The 16,438-nt window shown below is 35.9% G+C and overlaps 1 protein-coding gene and 1 pseudogene across 1 annotated transcript in view; one reads left to right on the plus strand and one right to left on the minus strand.

Moving 5' to 3' along the window:
* The window catches only part of LOC109261558 (uncharacterized), a gene marked incomplete at its 3' end in the record, with an annotated part of 123,365 nt that overhangs the window by 15,860 nt on the left and 91,067 nt on the right, over positions 1-16,438 (minus strand). The window contains exons 48-52 of the mRNA XM_053891233.1: positions 12,631-12,735; positions 11,924-11,977; positions 11,443-11,547; positions 2,776-2,829; positions 1,965-2,069 (exon numbers count right to left, since the gene is read on the minus strand). Of these exons, the coding sequence (XP_053747208.1) occupies positions 1,965-2,069; positions 2,776-2,829; positions 11,443-11,547; positions 11,924-11,977; positions 12,631-12,735 (423 nt within the window). The remainder of the gene's footprint in view (positions 1-1,964; positions 2,070-2,775; positions 2,830-11,442; positions 11,548-11,923; positions 11,978-12,630; positions 12,736-16,438) is intronic.
* Positions 5,854-6,219, plus strand: LOC109277127 (iron-sulfur cluster assembly 1 homolog, mitochondrial-like; annotated as a pseudogene).

The following is a 16,438-nucleotide window of genomic DNA, read 5'->3' on the forward strand; positions in this document are numbered from 1 at the left end:
GAGGGTTGATGGGGGGTGGGAGGGAGGGGAGGGTGGGTGATGGGTATTGAGGAGGGCACCTTTTGGGATGAGCACTGGGTGTCGTATGGAAACCAATTTGACAGTAAATTTCATATATTAAAAAATAAAAAAAAGAAAAAAATTAAAAAAAAAGAAAACCCAGAAATACACTCACAATTATATGGTCAATTAATCTTTGTCAAAGGAGATAAGAATATCCAATGGGGAAAAGATAGTCTCTTCAATAAATGGTGCTGGAAAAACTAAACAACCGCATGCAAAAGAATGAAACTGGACCACTTTCTTACACCATACATGAAAATAAATTCACAATGTATTAAAGACCTAAATGTGAGACCTGAAGCCATAAAAATCCTATGAAAGAGCACAAGCACTAATTTCTCTGGCATTAGCCATAGCAACATTTTTCTAGATATGTCACCAGAGGCAAGGGAAACAAAAGTAAAAAGAAACTATGGGGACTTCATCAAAATATAAAGCTTATGCACAACGAAGGAAACAATAAACAAAACTAAAGGCAATCTACTAAACGGGAGAAGATAATTGCAAATGACATATCCAATAAAGGGTTAGTATTAAAAATATATAAAGAACTGATACAACTCAACATTCAAAAACCAAATAATCCAATTTAAAAATGGGCAGAAGACCTGAACAGACATTTCTCCAAAGAAGACATACAGATGGCCAACAGACACATGAAAAGATGCTCAACATCACTCATCATCAGGGAAATGCTAATCAAAACTGCAATGAGATATCATCTCCCACCTATCAGAATGACTAAAATAAAAAACACAAGAAACAACTTTTGGTGAGGATGTGGAGAAAAAGGAACACTCTTGCACTGTTGGTGGGAATGCAAACTGGTATAGCCAATGTGGAAAAACAGTATGAAGGTTTCTCAAAAAAGCTAAAAATAGAACTACCCTTTGAATTGCACTACTGGATGTCCACCCCCAAAATACAAAAACACTAACTGAAAGGGATACATACACCCCTACGTTTATAGCAGCATTATTTACAATAGCCAAATTATGGAAGCAGCCCAAGGGTCCATAGATAGATGAATGGATAAAGAAGATGTGGTAAATACACACACACACACACACACACACACACACACACACACACACCCCAGAATATTATTCAGCCATAAAAAGAATGAAACCTTGCCATTTGCAACAACATGGATGGAGCCAGAGAGTATATATGCTAAGCAAAATAAGTTAGTCAGACAAATACCATATGATTTCACTGATGTGTGGAATTTAAGAACCAAAACAAGGAGAGGGAGAGAGGGAGAGAGAGAGAGAGAGAAACCAAGAAATAGACTCTTAACTATAGAGAACAAACTGATGGCTACCAGAGGGGAGCTGAGTGGGGTGATCGTGAAATAGGTGATGGGTATTAAGGAGTACACTTGTGATGAGCACTGAGTGAGGTATGGAATTGTTGAAATGACTATACCGTACACCTAAAATGAATATATCACTGTATATTAACTACACTGGAATTAAAATAAAAACTTAATAAAAAAGAAATTGAGCTTAACAGAGGGGGGAGTTTTGAGGGTTCAGCTCTTAGAGGGATAAGGATTAGTAAAAGGGAATCCCCCAGGGACAATGTAAGGAACAGTAACTCTGGGAGAGATCAGAAATTTATGAGGACTTTTGCAATGTTTACTGAGACAAGATATAAATCCCTCTGTCCTTTCCCTTCCCAAATCATCAGTAACATCTTTCCTCAATACTGATTTTGTGGGAAAGGATTCTTTTTCACAGCTGAACTCTGTACTTGAATAGTACAGAGTAAGAGACTGTTCAAGCAAGAGCTGGAGGATGGGTGCAGGTAACAAATACCTGAACATGTGTCACTTTAAAATATAAAGATCATAAATAGAACCATTAAACTGAACTCTGGAGGTCACAGATGCAGCTCACCATCAGTGGGTAGTAATTTTTGTAGTTCCAGACATTCCTTATCATTGACTTCTATCCCCATGTCTCCAAGAATGTTTTTCAGATCTGTGGCATCAATCTTTTCTCCTTTGAAAATACAGAAGGTTTATAGGTGAAAATTATAGAAATTAATTACTCAGTATTATGTAAGTTTAAGAGGTTCATAAGAAAATGTTATTAACCTATATGATATGTACTTTTAAATATACTTAAAATAGCTTATATGGCATCATTCCCAGTTGGGGATTAAAGAGTGAAAGTAAAATGGAATGTGGAAATACAGTGTGTCATTAGAAGTCAAAGCAAATTTGTTCCTAAATTATTGATATAATAAAGGCTCCCTTAATTTGGGGGATAATGAACAGAATAAAATCTAGTTACCAAATTGGATAATGAATTGCCAAAAGAAATGATTATAGCAGGAGATCTTATACTGACTTATGTAATTGATCGTTGACAAAACCACATTATCTTGAGCTTTCCAAAACTTTACCTTATTTATTCATGTGCTTACCTAAAATTTAGCTGTTTACATGTAGGTGAAGACATATATACATATATGAGAAAAAAATCTGTACAGTACATAGGACATGTTATCAAAAGCAAGTCTTATAGTTTATTTTTCAAACAGATAATCCAAGATCAAATGGATTTTATCAGGCATAAATATTTTATATTTTATAATAACTGGGTAAAATGGCAAAATTAATATGGACAATAGACTACTAGGAATATAAAAATTTAAATATAATTTATTATAAAGCATTAGGGTTTCAGTGTCATAGAAACTCACCTGTAAACTCTTTCATTTTCATTGTCACATTTTTCAGATCAACCTTCCCACCACCTGTAGGACAAAAAGCAGTCACAGACCAACAATGAGACTGTTCCTTCTGCTTTCTCTACTTATGATACCTGTCCCCCAACTAGAACATTGATCATCTTGAATTTTAGTTCCAGACTATTATATTACATTTTTCATCATATTTACTTAGATATAAGAATGCTTTTTAAAGTTTTTTCCTCCACTTTGTTTCATGCATCTCAGTTTTTTCCCCTGTATTCAGATTCTGTTATTTTGTTTATAGTCGGTTTTTTGTTCTCCTGTTAACTATTTATACATTTCTTTTGGTTCCTGATGCTATAAAATTTTATATGACTGTTTAGGTACAGGTTGAAAATATATTTTTTTAATTTTTTAATTAAATAAATAAGTTTATTTATTTTGAGAGAGAGAGAGCACACACACAAGCAGGGGAGGGGCAGAAAGAGAGGGAGAGAGAGAATCTCAAGCAGGCTCCACATTGGCAGCACAGAGCCTGACAAAGGCCTTGATCTCACAAACCCTGAGATCATGACCTGAGCTGAGATCAAGAGTCAGACACTTAGCCAACTGAGGCATCCAGATGCCTGAAAAAAATTGTTTTATTTGACTTAGCTCTCAGTGTTCCCTTTCAATATAGGACAACAGGGAAGGAAGGATAAGAAGAAATGAAATGATAATATATAAATAATTCTGGGAAAACATTGTATAAAACAAAAACAGTATCATCTTGAATGAGGATAAAAGTCCAAAATAAAATCGGATTATGATAGATTAAGGATGCATATTGTAATTTCTACAATAACCTTTGAGGCTTCTAAATTAACAAGAAAAATAAAAAATAATTAGTCCAAAAGGAAGGCAAGAATGGAAGGAAACAGAAAGTTGAACATGTACAAAAACAGGAATTCAGTAAAAGTAGATTTAAACACAAATATGTCAGTAATCTTATAATTACTACTAATATTGCAAAAATGATTTTCAGATTGCTAATTGTTTAGGGTTTTTGCATGGTAATTGGTCAGGATTTTTGCATTGTTTGTTTATACAAAGATTAGCCTGTGATTTTCCTTTTTTGTGTTGTCTTCATCAAACTTCGGTATAAAGATTATGATAGTTCCAAAAATCAAACTGGCAAGTGTTTCTTGTTTTTATGTTTTTTGAAGAGTTGAGTAATGTGGAAATTATTTCTTACTTATATGCTAGGTAAAATTCATCAAGGAAGTGATCTAAGCCTCTAAAATTTAAGAATTTAAAATATCTGAAATCTAAGGATTCAGAGAAGTCAAAAGTAAAAGGATGGATAAGTATAGACCATACAAACACTAAGCAAAGGTAGAGTAGGAATATTAACATCAAACAAAATAGGCTTTAAGAAAAAGCTTTTCTAGTAATAACAAAAAGAAGTTTAATTCACCATGAAGATGTCATAATTCCAAACTTGTATGCTCGTATTAACATGGTGTCAAAAAAAACAAAGAAAATTATAAAATTATAATGAGAAATAAAAATCCAAAATTACACTGAGCGAAATTTTTTAAAGTTCATTTATTTTGAGATAGAGAGTGTGCGAGCAGAGGTCAGGGGCAGAGAGAGGGAGAATCTTAAGCAGGCTCCATGCTGTCTGCACAGAGCCAGATGTGGGGCTCAAAGTCACAAATTATGAGTTATGACCTGAGTCATGAGCCATTCAGGCACCCAGGGGGAGATTTGATACATCTTTGTCAGTAGTTAATAGAATAAGCAGATATTAAGATATTAAATCATTAAGACTTTAGGATATTTGAACAAGAAATTTAACAAAGTTGATTTAATGGAGATATAGGCAACACCGTACTCAATAATTTCAGAATGCATATTTTTTCACATAGGGAATATTAAGCAAAAATCACCATGTACTGGATTATAAAGCCAAATCTCAACACACTAAAAAGTAATGGCTATAAGCAATTCAAAAATAATAGTAAGGAAAGTTTCACTTAGAAGAGCACTAAATAGAATAAATCACCTAGGAATAAAGTTAACAAAAGAAGTACAAAGATCATACTTCAAACACTACAAAACATTGTTGAAAGAAATAAGTCAAAACTCTTAGCAAAATAGGAATAGAAGGGAACTCCTTTAATCTGATAAAAGTTATATATATAAAACTTCAATAAGGTAATACTTAATGGTGACATATGGAAATGTTTCTCTTTGCGATCAGAAATGAGGCAGGCTGGGGCACCTGAGTGGCTCAGTCGGTTGAGTGTCCGACTTCAGCTCAGGTCTTGATCTCATGGTTCATGGGTTCAAGCCCCACATCGTGTTGACAGCTCAGAGCCTGCTTCAGATTCTGTGTCTCCCTCTCTCTCTGCCACTCTCCCACTCATGTTCTGTCTTTCTCTCTCTCAAAAATAAATAAACATTAAAAAAATTTTAATTAAAAAAAAAGAAATGAAGTAGGAACTCTTGGGTGGCTCAGTCGTTTAAGCATCTGACTCTTGATTTCAGCTCATGTCACAATTTCATGGTCCTAAGATCGAGCCCCCACATCAGGTGTGGTGCTGAGCATGGAGCCTGCTTAAGATTCTCTCCCTTCCTCTCCCTCTGCCCAGCCCCCACTTGTGCTCTCTCTCTCTCTCTCTCTCTAAAAGAAAAAAAGGAAAAGAAATGAGGTAAGGATGTCCGCTATCAACACATTTACAATACTATACTGGAAATTCTAACTGAAGCAGTAAGGCATGATGAAGAAATAAAAGGCATAATGATAGAAAAGAAAGAAAACTGCCATTATTTGGAAACATAATTATATATGTAGAAAACTCAGGAGAATATTCAGATAATTATAATTTATAAAAGTATAGAAAGGTTGCTGGGTACAAGGTCATTACACAAAAATCAATAATATTTTTTATGTATCAGCAACAAACTGAAAAAAAAAATTTAAATATACCATTTTCAATAGTATAAAAAATACCTAAAAATAAATCCATTGCATTAAATGCAAAACTTTACCTAGAAAATTATACAATAGCCAGCCCAGGACACCAGAACACCAAGAAGATGATGTTAACTTTGTTAGTCCAAGCCACTGTTTGGACTGTGAGGAAAAGGAAGATGCAGGCCGACCCACCTGCCCCTACTCTGACACTTGCAGCAGTAAACAACTTCTTAAAAATAAGTTTGAACACATAGGTGGGAAAGTTTGTGTTCAAACCAGGGATTGTAATAGCTTTTCTTATATTCTAGAATATACCAAAACAAAAGTAGATTCCGATGGGGACGTTGTTCAAGATGGAGTCAGAGTGTTCATCAAAAAGAAAGCACAGCTAACACTTTTAGGAACAGAATTGGTCTAAGTTGAAGAGTTTGTGTTCAACAACCCCAACAAGAAAAGAAACTTGTGGCTGTGGAGAAAGCTTTAATATGTGAAACCTCGGGACTAGTCTGGCTGTAAGCTCCTGGAGGCTTGTGGAAGTCTGCGGGCTTATGGAAAAAAATCACGTGACTGTTATATGCTTAAGGTTTATAATGTATAACTGCCTTGTGAGGAAAATACAGTGATGCATTTTGAAAATGAAGCCACTATGTTAGACTCTAGATGGTGTTATTTGTATTCTTTTTAGGGGACAGAAAATGAGAAGCCATCACTTTTGGGGGGGTCATCTTTCTACTTTTTCCCTTCCTTTTAAAAAATTCATGTATAATTAACATTCAGTAAGTTTTAGATGTACAATATCCTAATTACACAATTTTATACATTTCTCAGTGCTCATCAAGATAATTCTACTCTAAATCCCCTTTACCTATTTCACTCACCTGCTCCACTCACTTTTCTGTTAAGGAAAAAAAATCCTACTCTGCACTTAACTCTCTTGAATCTTTTCTGTTAGAACTAATTCCATTACAGTTGCCTTTCTGAGAGGATTTTGGGAAATGTATTCTTCATAGGTGTGCAGTCATTAGATCTCTGTTGAATGGCCTGACTGCAAATCCATTGGTATTTTCCTGACCAGTTGACAGCTTTTAAAATTTAGAGGTAGGACTGACTTTTAATCATTAAAAAATTTTTTTTAGTGCTCAGAAGTTTATATTTTTAGGTTTGATAAAGATTCTTGTGTATTTTCTAAATACACTGACAAAACAGATTTGGAGGTTTACATACGTCTTAGGACACTTATACTAGGCAGGTAAATTACATTAAAAAGATTGGTCTTCATAAAAGATCTTCCCAGAGAGCATTAATATTTTTTTTTAAGTTTTTACTTAAATTCCAGATAGCATTAGGGGTGCCTGGGTGGCTCAGTTGGTTAAATGTCCAACTCTTGATTTCAACTCAGGCCATGATCTCACAGTTTGTGAGTTTCAGCCCCTCATAGAGCTCTGTGCTGACAGCACAGAGCCTGCTTGGGATTCTCTGTCTCTTTAACTCTCTACCCATCCCCTGTTCGCTTGCTCTCTCTCTCTCTCTCTCAATAAATAAATAAATAAACATTAAAAAAAATTTAAATTCCTGATAGCATTAATCTTTTCCCTCTGCTTTTACTGTGATTATCTTAAGTTCTCTTAGTCTGTCAATAAGATTTCAGCCACATCTATTTTTTACTTTGATGTTTATAATTTATTTAGTAATTCTATAATGATTGCTTAGTACTTTGTTTCTTTAGTTAGGCAATTCCCCTTGTTTTATTTTTAAAATTTAATTATTTTTTAATTTTATTTTTTATAGTTTCAAGTTTTAATTAATTTTTTTAAATGTTTTTAAAATTTATCTTGAGAGAAAGTGTGCATGAGAAGGGGATGGGCAGAGGAGAGGGAGAGAAAGAATCTTAAGTCTGAAGCCAGGCTCCATCTCAGGACTGTGAGATCATGGTGCGAGCTGAAATTAAGAGTCAGATGCTTAAGGGGTGCCTGGGTGGTTCAGTCGGTTGAGCGTCCGGCTTCGGCTCAGGTCATGATCTCACGGTTCGTGAGTTCGAGTCCCGCATTGGGCTCTGTGCTGACAGCTCAGAGCCTGGAGCCTGCTTCAGATTCTGTGTCCCCCTCTTTCTCCACCCCACACCTGCTTGTGCTCTGTCTCTCTCTGTCTTTCAAAAAAGAATAAACATTAAAAAAAATTAAAAAAAAAAAAGAGTCGGATGCTTAAAACCAACTGAGCCAGCCAGGCGCCCCTCAAGTTTTTACTTAAACTCCAGTTAGTTAACATATAGTGTAATATTACTTTCAGGAGTAGAATTTAGTGATTCATCACTTCCATACAACACCCAGTGCTCATCACAAGTGCCCTCCTTAATCCCCATCACCCATTTAGCCCACCCTCCCCACCTTCCCTCCAGCAACCCTGTGGGGATAAGCTTAGGAATCCCCCAGGTTTACACCAATGGGTTAACAAGGCATAAAGGAATACAAAGTCATAAAATGCTCACACCCAAGTTTGGGTAAACTAGATTGGCACTCCAAGAATAGGGGGGTGCAAAGACACCCCAAGAATAGGGAGGCACAAAGGTGCCAGGAATAGGGAGGAGCCAAGGCACCCCAAAATAGAGAGGGGGTGCAGAGGTCCCAGAATAGAGAGGGAGAGGCAAAGGCCTAAAATAGGTAAGGTGCAAAGGTGCCCAATATATAGGTGTATGAAAATTTTTTTTTAATGTTTATTTATTTTTGACAGAGAGAGAGAGAGCATGAGCAGGGGAGGGGCAGAGAGAGAGAGGGAGACACAGAATCCGAAGCAGGCTCCAGACTCTGAGCTATCAGCACAGAGCCCGACACGGGGCTTGAACCCACAGACCGTGAGATCATGACCTGAGCTGAAGTCGGATGCTCAACTGACTGAGCCACCCAGGCGCCCCTGATAGGTATATGAAATGAGCAAGATTAGATATTCAGGGTGGAAGCACCCCCAAGTTAGTACTACAGCAGAAAATCTGCTTTCATAGGAGAATAGGGCCAGGTTAGGTAAATTGGTGAATTGGACTATGGACCGCTGTGCTGCAGGCAAAGCAGCCCGAAGTGGGAGATGGTTAACGTAAGAAAAGGTGCCTTATTAACCCTGAGGTTATTTCCCCTATCTGCCTTATCCCCTAGGCTGGCAAAGATAAACAGGTATGATAAAGAGCGCCTCCTGTCTGCTGTTAACAACCATCTACCCATCTGCCTGGTGCCCAGATTTTGTTTTATATTGACCCAAACCCCAAACACTGTATATCTTCAAAACCCCCCTTTTCCCTCACGTCCCCAAGTTAATGTTCCTAGTTTGTCTCTTTGTACACACCCATTACATTTGGGTGTAAGCCTTCTGATCTGAATAAATATGGGGCAAGGGCCCTTATTCGGGGCTCTTGTCTTTTCCCCAGACATTATCCATCTCTTGCTTTAATCTTGTGTCCACTCTTTTGCTGGTCAAAAGAGAACTTTAGACTTAGAGTCTATGACACAACCCTTAGTTCTTTCTCTATCATTTGGAATCTGTTTCATGGTTTGTCTCTCTCTTTTTTTTTAAAAAAAAATTTTAATGTTTTATTTATTTTTGAGAGAGAGAGCACAAGCAGGGGAGGAACAGAAAGAGAGGGAGACACAGAATCTGAAGCAGGCTCCAGGCTCTGAACTGTCAGCACAGAGCCTAACAAGGGGCTCGAACTCACTGAACCATGAGATCATGACCTGAGCCAAAGTCGGATGCTTAACCAACTGAGCAACCAAGGCACCCTTGTCTCTCTTTTTTTTTTTTTTATAAAAATTTTTTTTTTAAGGTTTATTCATTTCTCAGAGACAGACAGAGCGTGAGCAGGGGAGGAGCAGAGAGAGAGAGGGAGACACAGAATCTGAAACAGGCTCCAGGCTTTGAGCTGTCAGCACAGAGCCCGATGCAGGGCTTGAACTCATGGACTGCAAGATCATGACCTGAGCCAAAGTCAGATGCTTAACCGACTGAGCCATACAGGTGCCCCTGTCTCTTTTAGTGCCACCATGTTATGTAACCTTCCCATTCTGAGATCTAGTTTTATTGAATCCATGAAATTGCTCTGTAATATGAATTAATTGTCAAGTACTTCTTTTTGGTTGTTCCTTAGGTTAAACTGACTATATTACTACAAGATGGGGTTATTTGTTTTTTGCATGCTATCTTCCTTCCATTCCATCTTCTTTCCTTATTTTTCTTTTGCTATTTTTCTCTGCTGTGCTAATGCTAGAATTGGTGCCATATCCTTTCTTTTCATTTTGCATATACTTCAGCAGTTGTGTTCAGATTTTCATTTTATTCTCAGGATTTAATGTAACAATGTTTAGTTGCTCTTTTGATAGCATCTCAGACCAGTTAGCTTTCTTCAGCTAGATGTATTTAAAGAAAACTGTTCTACTCACTTCTATTGTAATCGGAGAGTGTGGTGATATGTTACATGGTCTTCATTATATGTGAGCCCTGCTCCCATATCTGAGGTTTGGTTTAATGTCCCAGCAGGGTTCGTTGCTCTAGTTAAGTAGAATGAACTCGGTAAAGACATTTAACAAAACCACAGATCTGTGCATGGGATGGTATTCTTGGGCTTCCCATCAGACCTTCAATTCTGCCTGTAGCTCTTTGTTCTTGTTCACTTTGTTAGGTATTGGAGGAAAGAAAAACTAGACAGATTTTGGTTTTTTCATCATCTCAAACTGGAATCCTCTGGACCGGTTTAGATAGTATTAAAATAAATTGAAGAATTGAAAGAACTTACTCCTAAAACTCTCTGTGCCTGTCACCTTTTGTTAGAGTGATAGGTGGTGGTGGACAGTTGATAGATGCAATTGTTTGATAGGTTTTTGCAATTATTATTATTGGTCTCTCGATTTTTTTCACTTCTTTGCTCAACATAGGTAATTTATTTATTTTACACTGGAAAAATGTTCATTTTATTAATATTTTCAACATCTTAATCTCATGTTATATATAACATATTGTAATAGTATTATTATGCTTGATATCTAGTATGTTTTTAAAATTCTTAGTATGTTTCTCTCTATCCCTTTTTAGTCTTTCTGACTATATCAGAATAGCTGAGGCATATATACTGGAAATAACCATCCGTCAATGTTTTAAATATTTTTATTTTTTATATTTATTTTTATTAAAAACATTTTAAATGTTTTTATTTATTTTTGAGAGAGAGAGAGAGAGAGAGAGAGAGAGAGATAACAGCAGAAGAGCAGAGAGAACAGGAGAGAGAGAATTTCAAGCAGGTTCCACACTGTCAGCACAGAGCCTGATGCAGGGCCTGAACCCATGAACCATGAGATCATGACCTGAGCTGAAATCGAGTCAGACACTCAACCAACTGAGGCACCCAGGCACCCCAACCATTAGTCAATTTGAATCATTCTTCATCACAGGCTGTTCTCTTATTGTTTAGTGTTTCTTTGAAATGTTTCTCATTCTGTTTTCATTTTCTTCTTTATTCTTTGATCTGAGAATGGTCTGTCAGTACTCTCACCAATTTTAATTATTCATAGAACACTCTCTTAAAGAAGAGACAGGATGTACTTTCACGTGAAACTTGAATTCAGCCACATCCTTTAAAAAATGCCCTGTTGATACTAAATAAACACTATCACTGGTCTATGGATACTCTCAAACCCAAGCTGTCCTAAAGGGAATGCATTTTTATGTACAATGCTCACCATCAACTGGTAGGTTTTGTGAAAAATCTTCAAGTTCTTTGTGTGACAGCTTAATCCCCATATTTTCCGGAAATGGGACGAGGTTATTCATAGCCACCTTTCCTCCTTTGGAGAGACAAATTATCATAAAAACAACCAAGATGCAGAAAAACTCCTTATTAATTCATGTATATTATGGTTATCACTTTACTCATGAAGACTTTAAGGTCCAGTAAAAGCTAGTCAACGGTATAAGGAGGGTCAATTTTAAGACTAGATGGAGAGTCTCATCCTCAGACTGTATCTTGTTGTTCATATCAACATAGTGCAAGTTCGAAAGGGGCTGGGTAATTTCCTAGGGATTTATGGCATATACCACATATCCATAAATATTGGGAAATACACATGTGAAATTTTTAATGTAATAAAAATAAATCAGTGTATATGAAAAATAAGAGAATATCACAGATATATCTGCTTTCTCATCATACTTCTCACTCACTTTGAAGAGCCTTCACACCATCCAGCAGCCTTTTTTGATACACCTTTCCTTCAGCTGTAAGAAAAGACATGATTCATGGTCAGAGAAAAATAATAAGGGAGATTCACCTAAATAATAAATATTCTACAATTCTCTCCCTATTTCCATAATTTCAAAAAAAATAGACTTTTTAATGATTTTTCTGAAATGTACCTAATTTCCTCTCAAATAATGACAAAGTTGGTTTGGAGAAAGATTTTTAATGAGGCAAATTTATTCACTTTTGCATAAAAGGCAAGGATTAGTGGTTTAAAACTTATAAAACATATCTCATTTGATTTATTTTTACCTTTGACTTCTTTCCTTACATTCTTTCTTTTTCCATTTTTGCATTTTTCCACTTACTCTCAGGAATATTAATGGAACCAAGGACAACAATACACATATCTTATTGGCAAGATTAAGTGAAATAGCTATTGATTACCATAATGAAAATGAAATGACCCTGGTTTTTTGGGTCACTTAGTTTTTATTCTAAAATAAAAACTAAAATTTTAGTTTTATTCTAAAATAATTATTTAGAATTATTCTAAATAATGTTAAAAGTTTTCAAAAATGATTAAATAAAACAAAACAACCTGTAACAATCTGACAGCATTTTAGAAGAAAATCTCACAGGCAAGTAGTCTAAACCCCTTGAAGTATACATATATATTTTAAATCCTTACCATCAACTGGTAGAGTTTTTACTAAATTAAAGTATTCCTTGTCTGTGACCTCCACTTTCATGTCTTTCAGAGCACTGTCTACATCACTGACATCAATTTGCTTTCCTAGAAAAGACAGAAATGGTGATAAAAAAGAACTTGCGAAGAACACAAAATTAGTGAGTTTGATTACAATCAAATGCTGCTAACTAGCAATATTTTTACTCATGTGCCATTAAGATAATTTCATCGGTACTTAAGAATCACATAATCTATAACAAACAAAAAAATTAAAATAAACCTTTTTTTAATGTTTATTTATTTATTTATTTATTTTTAAATTTTTTTTTTCAACGTTTTTTTTATTTTTATTTTTGGGACAGAGAGAGACAGAGCATGAACGGGGGAGGGGCAGAGAGAGAGGGAGACACAGAATCGGAAACAGGCTCCAGGCTCCGAGCCATCAGCCCAGAGCCTGACGCGGGGCTCGAACTCACGGACCGCGAGATCGTGACCTGGCTGAAGTCGGACGCTTAACCGACTGCGCCACCCAGGCGCCCCGTAATGTTTATTTATTTTTGAGAGAGAGAGAGACAAAACATGAGTGGGGAGGGGCAGAGAGAGAGGGAGACAGAATCTGAAGCAGGCTCCAGGCTTTGAGCTGCCAGCCCAGAGCCCAATGTGGGGCTCGAACTCATGAATGTGATCCAATCACGCATGACCTGAGCTGAAGTCGGACACTCAACCCACTGAGCCACCCAGGCACCCCCCAAAATTAAAATTTATTATCACCTTGGCTGGTTTATAAATATATAAATAATAAAATAATAATTTGGGTCTTTTCTTCACAAAATAGAAATGTAAGTAGTTCTCCTGATGGTTTGAAATTGTAATTATGTTAGGAGCAGTATAATGTTAGGCACATAAATCTAGAAAGATACAAAGATTATATGCCTTAATATGAATTAAAAATTAGTATAATATATATAAAAACACACATAGTGATGCTTGTTAAAAAGTATGTTTCAAAACAGGGCCTCAGGCTTCCACAATAATTTTTGTTTTGTACTATTTTTATGGTAAATAATCTTTTGATTATTATACTTTTGTAACTTTAAGAAGGAAAAACAATTTTGGTTTAATTAAGCCTTTTGTTTAAATCAGTGTAAAGGGAATCTCTGAAGTTTGTTGCCTAGAATCCTAAACTTTTAGTTCATAAATTAGGTATGTTGCATATTTCAAGTGCATATGTCTAGTATAAATTTCTTTTTATTTATTCTGCTTAAGAGTCACTTGGCTTCATTAGATTTATACTATTTATCTGTTCTGGAAAGTTCTCTTCAAATATTGCCTCTGTCTTGTTTTCTTTCTCTTTTCTTCCTGGAATTCCAAATAGATATATATAAGATTTTCTTATCTATCCTCAGTGTCTCTTAACCTCTCTTTCAGAGTCTCCATTTCTTTGTCTTTCTGTGCTATACGCCTTGTAATTTCTTAAGTTCCTTAGTTCTTTCTTCAGCTATTTATAAATCCTTCAAGTATTATATTTATTTATTTTTTTAGTGGCTGAGTAATAGTCCAGTGTCTTTTTTTTCTTCCAAATTTTTATTTAAATTCTAGTTAGTTAACATATACTGTAATATTGGTTTCAGGAGTAGAATTTAGTGATCCATCACTTACATATAACATCCAGTGCTCACTCCAACAAGTGCCCTCCTTCATGCCCATCACCTATTTAGCCCATCCCCTGCCCACCTCCCTCCATCAACCCTCAGTTTGTTTTCTACCATTAAGAGTCTCTTAAGGTTTTCTTCCCTCTTTTTTATTCCCTTCCCATATGTTCATCTGTTTTGTTTCTTAAATTCCACATCTTAGTGAAATCATATGGTATTGTCTTTCTTTGACTGACTTAGTTCACTTAGTAGAACGCACTCTAGCTCTATCCACATTGTTGCAAATGGCAAGATTTCATTCTTTTTGGTGGCTGAGTATTATTCCACTGTATATATACACATCTTCTTTATCCATTTATCAGTTGATGGACACGTGGGCCATTTCCATAGTTTGGCTATTATTGATAAATGAAACTAAGAGCTGGTTCTTTGAAAGAATTAATAAAATTGATAGCCTCCTAGCCAGACTTATCAAAAAGAAAAGAGAAAGGACTCAAATAAATAATATCATGAGTAAAAGAGGAGAGATTACAATCAACACCACAGAAATACAAATAATTATAAAAGAGTATTATGAAATTTTATATGCCAATACACCAGACAATCTGGAAGAAACGGACAAATGTTTTAAATTTTTACTATTTTCACCTCTCAAAAGTCTTTTTGGTTCTTTACCAAATTGCTTGCTCTTTACTTATGTGTTCCAGCCTCTCTTTTGATTATTAAACTATATTAAGCATGCTTATTTAATAATTTTTGGTCTGATAATTCCAAAATCTAAAATCTCGGGGCACCTGGGTGGCTCAGTCGGTTGAGCGTCCGACTTTGGCTCAGGTCATGATCTCACAGTCCGTGGGTTCGAGCCCTGCATCGGGCTCTGTGCTGACAGCTCGGAGCCTGGAGCCTGCGTCAGATTCTGTGTCTTCCTCTCTCTGACCCTCCCCCATTCATGCTCTCTTTCTCTCTGTCTCAAAAATAAATAAATATTAAAAAATAAAAATAAAAAAACCAAAATCTAAAACCTCTGCTCATCTGCTAAATGTTGTTCATTATGGGGGTCTTACTCATGGTGACTTGTTTCTTTGTATGTTTAATAATAATTTTAAACTATAAACTGCTCTTTATGTGAAATTTTTGTTTTGAGAAAGAGAGTACCCTTCAAGACAAGAGTCAGATTGATTCATTCTAGATTATCAGTGCATGAGGTCAGGTGACACTTCAGGAGCATTAACATAGCACATCAATACACAAAGACCATTGCTTATTATAGATTATCCCTTAATTCAGTAGCCTTGGCTATATCCTCCTTGCTTCAGAGAAACAGCCGTTTCTAAAGTTAGTCAAAACATCTTCAGATCTCACATTAAGATCATATTTAAATCTGACAGCACTATATACAATTATAATCTCTACTGCTACCTGAAAGTGTCCAATATCGTTTTGACTAGTTGGTTACTAATAATGGACTATTGCTACTTTCTCCCCATATTACTATCAATGGTGTAACACTCTCAATCCAGGGACTCTATTTCCTTCACCAGTAGAGAAGAATTCTACTTCTGTAATTACAATTTCTGTAGTTCAAGAAGGGTCCATATCCTAAACAGATCATTTGGAAACTTCAGTACCACACTCTGATTTAATATTATTTGTTGGTGGGTCTTGTCTTAAAAGTGAAAAGGGACATAGTAGGCTAAATATGCAATAATTAGTTTAGTTTCTCTTGAAAGATCCAAGTCCTTAACTGATATAATATTGGTTCAAGTGACTGAACATTGCCCTTTCTAGAGATTTCAAACTGGTAAAACTAAAGGATAGGTGACATACTTTTGTAGTAATTATTACTTGGTGCTTTGATGCTGCTCAAAGAAATTGCTATCATAAAGGCAGAAGTCCACAGTAAAATAGATGATATAATGACTAGAGAGAATGCTGTAGCAGATCATCTTATTAAATAGACTGTGCAGAAAAGAGTTAACACAGCAAACCTAAGTCTGCGATCTTTACAAGAGCCTGCTTGCCAGGTGGTACTTGGCTGGCATATGGGAACTCGGATTTCAGAATGTTCCCTCCAATATCAACTGATAAGCCTAAGTCACTGTGCCTGGACTCGTGCAAACAATGCGATTTATGGTGAATATTTGTTTTTCTTCTGG

The sequence above is a fragment of the Panthera pardus genome, unplaced genomic scaffold, assembly GCF_024362965.1.
Source record: "Panthera pardus isolate Hobbes unplaced genomic scaffold, ASM2436296v1 HiC_scaffold_268, whole genome shotgun sequence".
Lineage (NCBI taxonomy): Eukaryota > Metazoa > Chordata > Mammalia > Carnivora > Felidae > Panthera > Panthera pardus.